Source organism: Antedon bifida, chromosome 2 (genome assembly GCF_963402885.1).
Source record: "Antedon bifida chromosome 2, ecAntBifi1.1, whole genome shotgun sequence".
NCBI lineage: Eukaryota > Metazoa > Echinodermata > Crinoidea > Comatulida > Antedonidae > Antedon > Antedon bifida.
Genome location: NC_136227.1, coordinates 4240452 through 4256591, shown reverse-complemented (window position 1 = coordinate 4256591; position 16140 = coordinate 4240452). Strand labels below are relative to the sequence as shown.

At 32.2% G+C, this 16140-nt stretch overlaps 1 protein-coding gene across 4 annotated transcripts in view; it reads right to left on the bottom strand.

Moving 5' to 3' along the window:
- LOC144835889 (ATP-dependent translocase ABCB1-like) overlaps positions 1-13033 on the bottom strand; it is a 172470-nt gene extending 159437 nt beyond the window's left edge. For all 4 annotated transcript variants that reach the window (XR_013611122.1, XR_013611123.1, XR_013611121.1 and 1 more), the window contains exons 1-8: positions 12958-13033; positions 5713-5902; positions 5264-5324; positions 2853-3092; positions 2485-2618; positions 2075-2151; positions 1697-1791; positions 331-455 (exon numbers count right to left, since the gene is read on the bottom strand). Coding sequence is in view for 1 of the 4 variants with exons in the window: in XM_078691008.1 (XP_078547134.1) it covers positions 331-455; positions 1697-1791; positions 2075-2151; positions 2485-2618; positions 2853-3092; positions 5264-5324; positions 5713-5885 (905 nt within the window). In the remaining 3 variants the exon portion in view is untranslated. The remainder of the gene's footprint in view (positions 1-330; positions 456-1696; positions 1792-2074; positions 2152-2484; positions 2619-2852; positions 3093-5263; positions 5325-5712; positions 5903-12957) is intronic.
- Between the last annotated feature and the right edge of the window lie 3107 nt (positions 13034-16140).

Genomic DNA, 16140 nt, shown 5'->3' with positions numbered 1-16140 from the left:
AAAAAAAGATTTCACTCACCACCATAATGAAAAACAGCTGTTAAATGTTGATTATGTTTTGTGTGAATAAATAAAAATGTACTACTACTACTACTTATACAATGTAGAGCATACTAAAGCTGACACAACACCTTGACCATGTGTGTCAAATAAATTACACAAACCAAAAGTGGTGTTGTTAGTCTATGAGAGCTAGCTTACCTGGATAAACCAACATTGGCCTATTCTCTCCGAGAAGAGAGCTACAACTTGAATATATAAACACCCTTGTCAGATAATGGTACATTCCATGGGAACATGCCAACACACCACACAAAATAAACTACACACCTGACTTTTTCTTTTTCCTCTCCACCGAATGCTACCACAGTCCTAATGCAGGACAGCACCTCTTCCGCCACGCTCCCAGCTTTTGCATATGAATCTTGTTCTTTCTTCGCGAACTCTGTTACGATCTGTAAAAAAAAAACAATAATTAGGCCAAATAAAAAAACATACTTGTTAAGCGTCACCGCCCGCTTCTGATTATCCAGCCGTCTCTCTTTTTTTTTTTCTTTTTTTTTTCCATATACGATGAAAAGTTCAGCGGCCCGGCCCAGATCCAGAGCAGGGCTCGAAATTCACACTAGATTCATAGTAGATTCTTCATAATTGCTAGTTGAAAATTTCAAAACTAGCAAATGTTTGCTAGTGTAATTTTGAAAAAATACATACTTTTTAGCTTAGCCACGCTAGCCGTCGATCGCTATGTCGACAACGGCTAATAGGAACCAATTTGGTTTAAACAATTATTTCATTTACACGCCGCCGATTTACGTCAAGGAAATGCGAATAGCACCGTGAATCATGTAATGTGGTAAACAGCAAGCTTTTTCCCAACACATTAAATCATGTGCATTTAGTATGTCGCTGAGGATTACATCATCAGTCACGTGATTACAAAACACGCGATTATCAATTTAGGGATTTAAAAAAATAAATATTTTGCCTACACAGTGGTCAAAGCGCGTTTTTAATAGGTTCGTAAATAGTAAACACCCCATACTTAATGGACTCTACCAATTTTGTTTACGATGATCTCGCGCTCGAGAAGAACGTCTCCTCGGCACACCACGAGGTCCTGTTGGGCGATGGGCTTTCTTATGCCTGTGGTTTACCTGTGGAATAATTACACACACTTTTCGCATCACAACTTTAATTCCTGATTTACACAGCAATGGGCAAAGGATTCATCAAGGATGAATACGTTGAATAAAAATTCACTTAAGAAATGGCGTAAGCTGTTTTCAAACTATTAATCAACCCACTATTTAGTATTATTGAGACCAACATCATGCTTCTTGCGATAGGGAATTTCCTGGATAGATGAGTGAGGCGGGGGTAGCTTGGACGGATTAGTTATGGCCTACAATTTCGCTCGGTGGCAATTAAATTTAATGTTTTAATTACGTCTGGATATAAACAATATAAAACTCAGTTTTGTCATCGGCAATAATATATTATACATAGTAAATTTTGTTGTGTTTCAAATTTTAAAAGTTTGACGTTTCATCCAAAAATATACCTCCTTAAAAAGTTTTTAAAAAAAAACAACGATAGCGTCGAATAACGTCGACAGGAAAACAGGCTTAAAGAACATCAAGATTTTGTGTCGTAAGCTTGCAGTTGTTTGTCTACAAACTACACAATTACTTACTTTAGTTATGAGACTTCCACAAATAGCTAGCAGGGGAGTCAATGACATCATCACTAGAGTTAGCTCCCAGCTTTTGTAAAATCCAAGTGAAAAACCTGTAAAAATGAAATATAGATATTAAACAAGTATAATTCAACATGGAGCTTATAGCATTTAATAAGCAATTAGACTGGGTTAGCAAGTCACTCACAGCCTGGCACAGAGGTCCCATAATTTCAGAGTGCCTGTCACTTATGCCAACAGGTATGTCTAGGTTTAACATCCAACAAAATTTTTACATAATTCTAGTTTTCCCAATACATTTGTCAATAATTAGGAACACATGTGTGACCTTTGACACCTGTCTGAATATTATCTTAATGCTTTGAAATTTCTCACCAGCTATAAACTGGCCGACATACTGCATGGTGAGTCCAAACTTATCTCCAATGCCTTCCCTGATCCGATCAATATCACTGAAACAACAAGATGAAAATGGTGTAAAAAGAAAAACATTTTGGCACACATGTCGTGTCATACCTATACTTCAACTGTGGTTCTACATTAAACAAGAAAATAACAACTAGGGACTGGCAAATCTAATTCAAATATTTCTCCATGGTCTACACTATCAAACTAATGTGATGTGCCCAAATATGGTAGTGATATGCACAAATATGGTAATGACATCATCATGTCCATATATGGGCACATCACATTATCATATGTTGAAGAAAATGTTTTACTTATTTTATTAATTTGAAATTGTAAAGCAGAAAGTAGATTACAAAATGTGGATTTCTACTTACTCCGACAATCTGGTGTTAAGTTCTCCGCTTGGATGAGCATCGAACCATCCGATATCTTGTCTTAAGATGGCTTTGAAAAACGCTTTTCTTATTTTGTTGACTTGACGTTGACAAGCTGCTATCCAACATGATATCTAAATAAATAAATAAATCAAAAACAATATGGGACTTAGGTAATGTTCCAAAACAAATATAATTTAATGAATTTAGTTTGACAAAAAAAAATGTGATGTGCCCAAATATGGTAGTGATATGACATCATCATGTCCATATATGGGGCACATCACATTTTTGTTGTCACATAAAGTTTGATAGTGTAGACAGAGCTTTACTTTGTTAATTTAAATATTAATTTGTGTTTAGACTACCTGCATGAGTCCAGCAAACATCACAACCAATGCTATGATTCCAAAATACAACGCAAAGTCAGCCATCTTATCTTCAAACTCCTTAGCTGTGAGATTGGAGGTGCCTGACTCATATTCAACAAGTGTGTCTGTTAGTTCACCAAATACGATCATGAGGGCAGGCCAACCAGCTCCAACGGCTACCGCAAATATTGAGCCAACAATCATGAGAAGAAAATCCACACACGTTGCGTAACGAAACTGAAAATTACAACAAAGTTACGTTAAGAAAATTAGCATAAAAAAAAATAATAATAAAAAAAGAATCAAATGACTATCCTTCTTCAATTCTACAACTTGGTTCCTAGTAAAGCACAGTTCCAACGAGGATGGACGCAACGCAAGGACGTAAGCGCATTTGACCAATGACAAGTGATGCATAATTCAAACTGTCAATTTTCATTGGTCAACTCGCTTGCGTTGACAAACACATGCAACGCAGGTAATGTCACCATTCACAAGGAACATTTCAAATGTCGGTTGTGATTGGTCAAATTGCTTGTGTTGTGTGTACGTTCTTGTGTTGCGTCCCAGTGGGAACAAAGCATAAATCACAAATAATTAAAAAGGTAAATTTGTATGAGAAGCAAAACATATTTTTGGGTTTAGACAACAGGTGCAACATGTCATGATTATATTCATATTAAAGTCTAGTCCTACAGTACATGAAGTCCACCTAAAAAGGGGGACCTTTTCGAATTTTATTTACCAAGTTTTTTTTTTTAATATTTATATATAGCTTCTTTAAAAAAAGGAAAAAAAACTTTATTAAAATAAAAGAAAATATTAAAATTGTTACATTATCAATGGGGTTAACCTTAAAATTAGAATAATCTCAAAGTACTATATCAACTACAAGATGATTAAAACTTTAAGTGTAAAAAAATCAAAACCGCTTAGATCTTAAAATTCGAATAATCTCAAAATAATGTATCAACCATTGGGTTAACCAAACTTTAGATGTCAAAAAAACAAAACCATCGGGTGATTAAACTTTTAGGTGTAAACAAAAATGGTAATAAAAAGACACTAAAATTAGAATATCCTTGAAGAATCGACTACCGTATGGGTTGAACAAACTTTAAAGTTTAAAAATACAAAATCACACACCTTAAAATTACAATAATCTCAACTATGGGTTGACCAAACTTTATATGACCGTAACAAATACCATAATATCAGATAGCTTTATGTTTGGTTACAGGCAAACAGGCCACAAGTTGTAACGCATTGCTACAAATTGTAATGTGTTTTTTTTTATAAATACAGAATAATATAATACATAACATGTCATGGGTAACCAAACTTTTCACTGACAAATTTGATAGTTTGTTATCAAAGTACGGTTATCAAAGCTTTGCAGGTTGACAAACTCTACAATAAAAGCAAATATTGATTGGGCAAGAATAATACAGTCCCAGTAGGTAGAAAACTTTAGTAAAGAAATAATGAGCGATACTGAACTACTAATAGCATACTGTTTTAAATGATTAGAGGTTGACCAAACTTTTACCAGTATAATCCAACCAACCAAAGGAATGTGTATGCTTTTAATTAGAGTATGAATAGAGAAGGCAAGTTCATCAAACTATGGTGTTATGCATGACTGCACAAATTAAACGACACAATTCATAAAGCAATAATACCTATAAACACAGTACACTGCTATTTTGCTGTGTCAAGTGGGATATATAATATACATTACATCATTATATAGCAGTTCAATGCAAACTATCACAATGTATAGTGTCATATAAAGGTTGTAAAAAGCAGGGCGGTCAGAATATTGCCTAATTTTTACAGTAAATGCATTCAAGCATGACAGCAATTGTTTACTCAAACAAACTAAACCTATTTCCAATATTTTAATAATAGCCATGCCAACAAAGTGGATAGCATTTTACATAGGTTCCATATTGTTAATACAGGTGAACAACAAATGTCGTAGTCCTATACATTCTATAGTTTTAATATAATAATATTTATAAATTGTTACAAGTGTTTATGTTGGGAATGGTTGAGGTGTCAGAAATAAACTGTATCCATTATTGACAAATGCTATTACATTTGAAGGCATATAAAAAAATATTCTAATATCACCTCTCCTCCTTTTTAAAAAATATTTTTTAAGATGAAAATTGCTGAGAAAATTGAAAAAATTACCAAATATTATTATAAAGGTTTTAAAATGCATTCCAATTGTATTACATTGTAGATAAAACTACCCATCATTTTTGACAGATCAAAAAAAAGAATCCCCTCCCTTTGAATTTGTTTATATGCGGCCATCAATGTGTTACTTTGATGTCAGTGGAAAATAATAAAATAAACATGAAAATTTAGATATAATATGATTTAAATACAGTACATACCAATGTTAGTAATGATATTGTCTCTACTTCTTCCTCTTTTGTTTCATTTTCTTCCTCTCCACTAAATAGAAAAAACAGACCAAAGATAATTTGTGGGGTTGAGACAGGGGATTTGGATAGGGGCGCAATTAGTAAATCTCAAGCTAGTGGCAACCTCAAACCTGACAGGTACAGTGTATGTAAATATATATATAATATTATATTGCACTGATGAAGGGCTAGTGTTGCCCGAAAGCTCTGCTAACTTTTCTGGCTGTTTTACTTTATCGTTTTGATTTAGCTTTTCGCTTTTATTTTTGTATCTCCATTGAGATCCAGCCACTGATACCCACAGCATTGTCATTTTTTCAGTATTTTGCCTTTGGATTAATAATATTATATTACTACATTAGTTAAAGAGCATACATTACAGTATGTCTAAAAATAATTAAGAGAAGAAATTGACTTACTCTTTAAATTCTACAGCGGCAGCATCAACAAAGCCATTTTGATTCTTCTCATTTTTGTATTCCTCATTTTCAATGATGTCAATTGGTTTCTTTTCTACTTCTCCATTCGCTGCATTATTGTGGAGATCTCCGTTGGTCTCTGCTGCCTTCTTATCATCTTCGTTCACATCCATAGTGAAATATATTTATTCTGAAAAAAAAAATTAAGTTAGAATTGATGTATTTTAAAGCTCTGTCCACACTATCAAACTTTATGTGACAAAAAAATGTGATGCCCATATGAACATGATATAATATCACTACCATATTTACAGTAGGCATATCACTACCATATTTACAGTAGGCATATCACTACCATATTTACAGTAGGCATATCACTACCATATACGGGCACATCACACTTTTTTGTCAAACCAGTTTGATAGTGTAGACAAAGGTTTAGGAATAAGAGAGGGTCCGGATTCAAATTGCCTCTGTCAATTTCCAGTTAAACATGAGCACGATAATAAATACATACAGTACATTTTTACCTTTAATAAATACATACAGTACATTTTTACCTTTATAAGTTAGTAAGTATTTTTGAAAAATGAATTTACCTCTAATTTCTCCACCCGCAAAATATTTATATTAAAATATATAAATATAACTATTAATGTTGAGGATTTCGGATCCACTAAATCTTAATGTAATCTCCAGAGTTTTGAAATAAGTCATGTAGTACTGTTAAAAGTGTCCGTTTTTCGCTACAACATTCGATGAATTTGTAGAAATAAGGTAGGTTTGTGTAGCATTATGCGATACAGTAGTACTTGGCAAAATGTAGTGTTACTAATAACAAGACAAATATGAAATGAGATGTTCTTTTTCCTTAAACAAAACATAAATTAACAAAGTCATGTACAATTTGAGCCCTAAAATCTAGCTACCAGTCTAATTCTTCCCATTAATTCTTGCCAAACATTGTTGCCTGAGCCCTATTGGTCAAATTGGTATTTTCAGCCAAAAACAATTATTATATCCAACACAAAATCATCACGTGCGACAGATTGACATTCTGTACCTTAAGCAAACAATAACTGAATTGCAATTTGCTAACACTTACAGTCAGTCACGCGATAAACAATATAAATAGAATCTATTGTCAGTAGTACTGCGCATCAACCGCTTTGATGAGTGGTGACCGGATTACACAGGATTTTTACAACACAGAATTAGTAAACATCCCATAATAAAAACATTGGTAATATTTAATAATAACTGTGAGTAAAATGATAATGAAACCTAATTCATCTAACACTGACTGTACCTCCAATTATATAGTTAACTTGCAGATAATTAGTGACGGGTATTGCAAAACTCTGCAAACCATAACAAACAAACAAATACATTTTTCTTTTATGTTGGATCAATGGAGTTTGCTACTGTTTGTTGACCGGATTACACAGGATTTTTACAACACAGAATTAGTGAACATCCCATAAATAATAATAAAAACATTGGTATAACTAATATTAATAACTGAGTAAAAAGATAATGAAACCTGTATTCATCTAACACTGTACCTCCAATTATTATATAGTTAACTTGCAGATAATTAGTGACGGGTATTGCAAACCTCCAAAAAAACATAACAAACAAATACATTTTTTTTTTAAACTGACATACAGTACCAAGTGAGTTGTACAGTGTGACTACATTTTTTTTTATGTTGGATCAATGAGGTTTGCTGTGCTACTGTATGTTTTTTTTTTTTTAGATTTGCGAGGATTGCAAAATTTAGCCATACCCTACCACATTTACAGTATGAGTATAACTGATGTATTGTACAGACCTTACTTTTCAAATGAAATTGTTATGTATTAAAAAAAATATCGTTGTAAATTACAAAATATCCTCCTTTAAAAGACAAGAGAGTATGCTTATTTGACCGCATGCTTTGACCATCTCAGTAAAATAGGAAAATATCGATTATTAACCTTTAATGTCCGTCAAGCATAACTACTGAGCCTGGCCAAAGTATTGTGTAAATTTGCCAATTAATTATACTGGTAACATTACACGGCATAACAATTTGAAAAGTGACTCAGACAGGCAGTTTGTAATTATTATTGACGTTGTGGACAATTTCTTCTTTCAATCTTGAATTACAAATTAATTGTTTCTGTTTAATTACCGTACAACCATGACAAATTAATTATACGTAAAAGATTAATATAAAACTAAAAGAAATATTTCAGCTAATACAAAATACAAGTGTACATTACAATTTACATTATTTTTGTACAGAAAATTCTTAAAAACCAAAAAAATTAATCTGTACTATTGTAGTATTTATTAATAATACAGTAATCTGAATTATGTAAATTGTATTAACATTTTCACTGGACAAAACATACTGTAGTTATATTAAACTATTTATTTTATGTGTGTAAAGTTCACTAGAGTATGGAACAGTAGGCATACATTTAATTTGTCATTTAAATAAATTAACTTTAATTTCATTTTTCAAACTTGTGTTTTTAAATAATAATAATAATAATAATAATAATAATATGGTAATTTTAATAGTTGATGACAAAATCTGACCTATTAAAATATAATAAATGATATTATTCTAAATTATACTAAATTAAAATTTGTTTTAAATCTCCTCCTACACGTTACAGTACTGTACATTACCACAATTAATATTAAATTAAATATTAATAATATAATAATAATAATACAGTATTATTATTAAAATGTGACCTTTGTATCAGATACAAACACTGTCTAGTAGAAATAAATAATAAAATTCTCAAATTGGATAGGACTTCCTTTAAAAGAATATTACAGTACCACAATTAATATTAAATATTAATAATAATAGATTTAGATAAAAGATTTCATTCAAAATAACAAGTATATTTCAATTACCGTGACAGCTCAAATTTGCTAAGTCTGTACCAGTGTTTAAAGTCTTGATTAGTAAACTACACAAAACACAACTGTGCTTAATAATCTTCACTCTACTGTACAGTAGCTCCAAACGTTTAATGATAATTATTCATAAAAAATTAAACATTTTATAGAGCGCAAGGATCATATTATTAAGTATGATAAAGACCTGTGGATTAGTGTAATACCTGTATGATCCGGTTTGGAGCTAGACATTAAATCTTTACTTGGTATGGTGCAATAAATTGGAAAATGCAGTAAGCCAGTTGAGGATTAAAGAATTTTAACACAGTGCTGAAGAAAGTATGGTATGGTCAAACAGTAGATAAATAACATGTAATTCTCAGTGATGTATCTCTGGACTCATAATATCATAGTTAGTAATGTATTGTGACAATATTTGTCCAGTATCACACACAGACATATTCCCTAAAATACAACATCTCATGTGTATCACATGTGATAACTGTACTGTATGATGGAAGGTATAAATAAGGGTATAGGGTGTATGATACAGGAGACACATGTGTTTCATATGTATCACACAATTTACCATGATACTGTACCAAGAATCAGAAACTTGTTTTTCAAATGTACAAATGATTTTAAGCCATGGCTTTACTGTTAGCAAGGACTGTACAATATTACAAATTCAAGAAAAAAAACCTTCATTCACGATTGTGAGATATTAGATGAGGTGATGACGGCTTTTAAACTAAAATGAATTGTGTGAATAACAATAAAAAGGTTGTGTAAATAATTATGTTTTTTCAATTTATTTTTCGCTGATACTTGATTTCTAGTTTTGAAATCAAAAAGTGCGCTAAAGTCTGTGTAATATAATTAATCACCTGTGTTTGTGGTTTTCCTATGTCAGCTCAGGTAATACATTTGGTATAAGACCATAGAGGCATTGATAATACCTCCTTGATAAGACCAAGTGGCTTGCCATCATAATCTACATAGTACTATCTACCGGTAAATAGCTAGGAAATCTCCTTCCTATAAACCTCTTAATGATATCCGTATATTATCATATTACATCCTCTTTTCCTGGTAATATGATCTTTTAATATGAATAATAATATCTAATACCATAAATGGCATAGTTTTTAATAAATGGCATAGAAAGATAAATTAAATGGCAATTTGAATTGAATAACCATATAATATCGTAAAACCATAACAAGCTACCATATTTCATTTGAATAGTTAAAAAATTGTAAAAACCTCTTTTTTCTTTTATTAGTTTATTGAAATAATCAAACTACTGTGTACTTTTTAGATTGAAAAATCAGTATTCAAAATAATTTGACCTACTTTGACGATAGATTGAAATGTTTTACCAAGACGTCCCACTCTTGATTTAATATGATTATTTGATTTTCTTCCTTTTGAACAATCAAAGTTCATGAGATTTTGTTAATATTTAATTAACGGTGTTACAGTCAAATGTATCAAGATTAAAAATTATAACAAGTACAGTATTACACTACAGAACAGTTCCTTTATGTGATGTGCCCATATATGGACATAATGTCATATCACTACTAGTTACTACCATATTTGGGCATATCACTACTATCATATTTAGGCACATCCCACTTTTTTTTGTCAAACTATAGTTTATAATAGTGTAGATAGTGTAGACAGAGCTTTACACTACTGTACATGCAACCCTTGTTGGTATGTGTGTGTGTGTGTTAGGGGGGGGGGGGGTGTTTGGGGGAGGGGGACACCACTATTAAGGGGACATTTAATAGGAGTTCTACTGTACTGTATTATACAAAATAAATTAGTTTAACAGTACTGTAGTCAGGCTGACTGTAGTTAAACTCCTTTATTCAGGGGGAACTCCTATTCTACTGTATTACAACGGTATAAAATAATAGGTATAAAACAGTAGTAATAAGCACGTCATATAAAAACCATTTAAAAACTACAAAGTTGCAAGCACAGTATTTACTAACAAAGAATAAAAAAAGACAATGTTTATTGTGGTATACTGTAGTCTAGGCTACTGTATTATCGCCACTAGACTGACAAGTACATGTAGAATGACAAGATTATATATATTATTATTTGTTTTAGTTTATCAATTACTTAGATAAACAGAAATTGCATCCAACCTACTGAAAAGTACCCTATCTCGTTTGTTATCTATTTTTAGACCAACCTATCAAACACAACATAACAACTGCAGAATGCAATATTTAATAAAACAATTGACTTGTATTATACCAGCAGTAGCGGTATTGATGTTAAACAAACAAAGCTATGTATTGTATCTAGGCTACAGAAAGGAAAAACTTCAGGTGTGAATTGAAATAAAATTGTCCGCCTGCAATACTGTATAAGACGACGCAAAGACAATATGACTGGACACTAAAATATTTACAAGCACCTTTGTGTAGTACCTTTACAGTAGTACCCAAAATAGGCACGTCATATAAAAACCATTTAAAAACTACAAAGTTCTAGTCTACAGAAAGGAAAAACATTAAGGTGATAAAACTACAATTCTCCGCCTGCAATACTGAATATTATAAGACGCAAAGGCAATATGACTGGACACTACAATATTGACAAGCACCTTTGTGTTTAGCACTACAGTATGCCTACTGTATTATAGACATAAATTAATTTGGAAAATCATACAGCCTATTTTTCTTTATATCACTATGGAGTGAACATGTCAGGAATACAGTAAATTTCCCCAGGTGTACTGTAGCACTAGCAAACTAGCAAAGTATAATCAACAAATATTTCTTACAAAAAACGCCACTTGATTTTACAGTTTAATATTGTTCTTTCTTCATTAAATGATGCTTTTTTTTATTGATCTATATTTAATAATTTAAGAAATGATATACTATCTGACCTGCTCTATTTAATCATAAAGCAGGCTCTATCGGGTATACTATTAAACACCTAACTGTTTTGAGGATAAAAAACTACAACTGTATTGCTACACATTATACAATTGGGGTTTCGAGTTAAAAATCCAATAAAAACTATGATCTGGATTCAGTTTGATAGAATATTGCTACACAAAATTTACAATGAACAGTATCTACAGTTACTAATAAACCTAGCAAACTTTGTTTAATATAGTTAAATTAATGGTTCTGTTAATGGCATGCATTCTACCATCAATCTCTCATAGTGGACACAAAGATAAGCAAGTTAATGTATACACATGACTAAGAATAGCAATCAACTAGACGTGCTGTAACTACCATGATGTCATTGGACATCTGATTAGCCTTAAGGCAGAACATTTTAATAATAAATGTCATAAACTACTGTATCATTTTCTATTGATTCACTTTCTATAGTATCATTATTAATGTATGTCTTCTATATTTCACTGAAACCTGGTTGAAATGTGAAACTGTAAAATGAAATAAACAATTTAAATACAACTCAATTCTTAGTAATTCTTCTTGAATACAATTTTTTTCCCATTTCTTTTTATAAAAAAAATATACTGTATTAACAATCTCAATTGAGTGACTCTAGAAATTACGACGAGAAATAAACCATCTTACAATTTACATTCAAAAATTATTATTAACAAAATCAAAATTAATCAACTGCCTGTGCACCGAAAGTGAATAGATTTTAAAAGGACAATAAAATAAAATTTGGGTGCTAAATTAATTTGTTTCTTCAAATAACGGTCAGGAATTGCAAAAAAAAACTGCTCAGCAAGAAGCTGTTGAATCTACTATTAATTAGTAGGCCTAATAATTAAATAATTCTAGGCCTATAGGCCTAGCTAGTATTTTATAGTGACAAATTCAAACAAAGACATAATCTAGCCTACAAAAAATATAATAGGCCTAGGCCTAATATTAATTAAAAATATGACCTTTTTTTAAATAACAAAAAATCTCTGGTTCTCTTTTCTTTCCAAAATAAGACTAGGCTAGGCGTAGCCTACGTACTTTCATAGTACAGGCATGGGCTCCCATAGACTACAAAATCTAAATACAAATCTCTGGTTCTGTATGTCCGAAAAAATACTGTATTTTTATCCGGGGCTAGGCTGGTCGGTCATCGTTGTCGTCCGACCAGTTGCCAACAACATGCGCCGGGCCACGGATGTCAATAAACAGATCAATCAATCCGAGTATGTATGTTGTACGCACGCCAGGTAGGCCTAGCTAGCATCACCATAGCCTAATCAAATTCTAGCCTGCACACATTTATTATTATATACGAAATGTTGATGTTCTGTACTCATTATACAATAAAAATGTTATCTTTTTTAAAAAGACATGGAATAAGAGGTTTACTTACAATGTTTAGCACCGTTTTTGCCGTAAAATAGACGACGAACCTGTCGTCATGTCTGTCTCTTTCCTCTTCATCAAAAACTCACGGAGTCACGATTCATTTGTTTTGTGTACACAAACGTCACCGCGCGTTTCAAATGCTAATTAACGGAAGAGATGACGTAATTTTGACCAAGAAACGTTGAACCATGATTTTCTCAATTTTTTAACGAATGGATACTTGGATTTGGTTTTTGTTTAAATAAATATTAACATGGGTAAGTGGTGGCCAGTGCAGTCAAATTGAACTATAAAAAATGTCACAGAATAGGCCTACGTCCTACATTTTAAATTGAACAATCATATCTTAATTTAATTTGCATTTTTAAAATTTAAATTAAAAATATTTATAAATCATTATTTATTATAATAATGTATAGGCCCATTCAGTTATAATAATGTATAGGCCCATTTAGTTATAATAATGTATACTATAGGCCCATTTAATATACTATGTAGGCCTATAGGCCCATTTTATTATAATATTATATAGGCCCATTTAATTATAATAATGTATAGACACAGACAGTTGCTTTTCAACATTTGTATTGATTAGTAATTACGAAAATATATGTGTATCGATCTTTACATGTACTATAGGCCTACTATTTCATCGACTATGACAGTGACAGTTTCAACAAAGTATGAAATCGCAAATGTTTTATTAGTGGTATTATTTATAAATCATGAAAACAAATATTTCAATACTGAGTGGATAAGAATATATTTAAAAAATTCCTCTTTTTGCACCCATCCTCTTCCCCATCCCTTACCCTAATGTTACATACAAAACACAAATTGGGTTTGTTTTAATTTGATTCATTTTCTGACAAGTTTCTTCGGAAGTAAGATGCCAGGGGTGCTAATTTTAGTTGGCCTACATACATACATTATCGTGTCTATTTTATTCGTTCCTGTAAACGACATACGTATTCTATTAGTCCTGCGGTACGTACATTTGAAATCGAGAATCATCTGTGGGCACGTGGTCCTGAGGGGGACCATCTAGTTTAAAGTAAAATAATGTATAGGCCCATTTAATTATAACAATGTTAGGCCCATTTAATTATTAAAATAATGTTAGGCCCATTTAATTTTAATAATTAATATATAGGCCCATTAAAAATAATATGTATAGGCCCATTTAATTATGATAGGCCCATTTACTTATAGGCAGCTGTTGTAGGGGGAGTCGCACGACATTATGCGCGTAAGTAGGTCCATTTAATTATTAAAATAATGTTAGGCCCATTTAATTTTAATAATTAATATATAGGCCCATTTAAAATAATATGTATAGACCCATTTAATTATAATAGGCCCATTTACTTATAGGCAGCTGGGGGAGTCGCACGACATTATGCGCGTAAGTTGTTGGTAAAGTATAAGATGTTGGTGGGGTGTTAAAAAGTGCGTTCGTGTATAAAACAGAAACTGACATGACACCTGTAGAACTATAATGTTGGTATAAGCGGGAAAAAAGGAGAGCGAAATGTTTTTTTACACGTGTTATAGTCTACGTGAGTATGACTCATTGTACTAAATTTGGCTATGACACGAGATTTATTTAAATGAATAATGACGTCATGCGTACTTGCCCTGAAAGTAAAAGCTTAAATATTTAAAATGCATTATTACATTTAAAATATAAGTGAGAGCGTGTAGCCATGGACTCAAGAATCTATTCATGGTGTGGCCAATGTTAGCGCCGGGGGGAAAGATCACGTAGACCTATTTTAATGAATTCCTTCTACGCGCCCTCCCCCTCCTCCTATCTGTCTGTCTCCCTCTCTCTCTCTCTCTCTACGTTATTATTAATGGATCAATATCTTTCATACAGGTTGATCATGGAGGTATTATAATACTATATAACTCCATGGGTTGATAGATCACATGCTGCATATATACAAGTAGGCATGTTATTCTTGATTTCGTATTGTAAATCTTTTTATGGCTCACCTATATTGACATAATATATTTATAATGCTCATCAAGATTCCGGCTACTTGAAGATAAATGACACTTGGCAGATATCCAAACATGGTATTCCTTGCAATATTTTCCATAAAAGGAAATATGATGACGTCACACGACCATCTCAATTAAAACGGCGCTTTTGTCGACCAATCACGTACATGTACATACACAGACAATAGCACAAAAGAGAACTAAATTTGAGGTTTTTATATTGATTGAACGTTTATTGTATTTGTTGGGTGAAAAAAGTCACATGAATCGTGGCTCTTGCAATATTTCCATAAAAGGAAACATGACGTCACACGACTCCATAGCTCAATTACATATTGATGGGTGCTTGTGTCGACCAGTCATGTATGTAAATACAGACAGTAAGAACAGAACTAAATTTGAGGTTTAATATATTTTAATACCGTATTTTTTCGAATAAACGACCCGCTTTGCATAAACGCCTATGTCTACACTATCACACACACTGACAACAAAATGTGATGTGGTCATGGACATGATGATGTCATCACTACCATATTTAAGCATATCACTACCATATTTGGCCACATCACACTTTTTCTTTTCAAACTTATGGTATACCCGAATATTCAGAAGAAATATCTAAAAACCTCCCTGGCGATCGAAATACCTAACTGTGAATTTATCACACCTTAGGCCTACATTACTTCCTATGCAATGTTGTGAAAATGATCAACCTGGGAGTTGGCTACAAATTGTCTGATACCACTGCACCTGTCATCAAAATGACAGATTTTATCATCAGTCCCCTAATGCGTACTTATAGAGAAACTACCATTTGTTGTAGTAGGCATACTTGTTTAGTTTACCCTCGTCATCCGGATGCGAGACTCTATATTAGTTTAGGCTATTGTCTGCTGCCGCCCTTTCAGGCATAAAGTACAGAATAAAGGAATAAGAATTATTCTTTAAAGTATGTTTCAACACATGTACAAGTATACCTTGTAATAATCGCAGTCCTTCTTTTACATAGCAACAATTATTATACGAGAGAACTTGGGAATCTGATAGGCTTGCCTAGCGAGATTAAACTTCCTGTCTGACCGTAATGATAAACTAACGTGTGGGACTCTTCCGGTGGTCCGTTTATTAGAAGGAGCATACTCTTTTCGATAAGCCGAGCATCTTACCTTTAACTTTA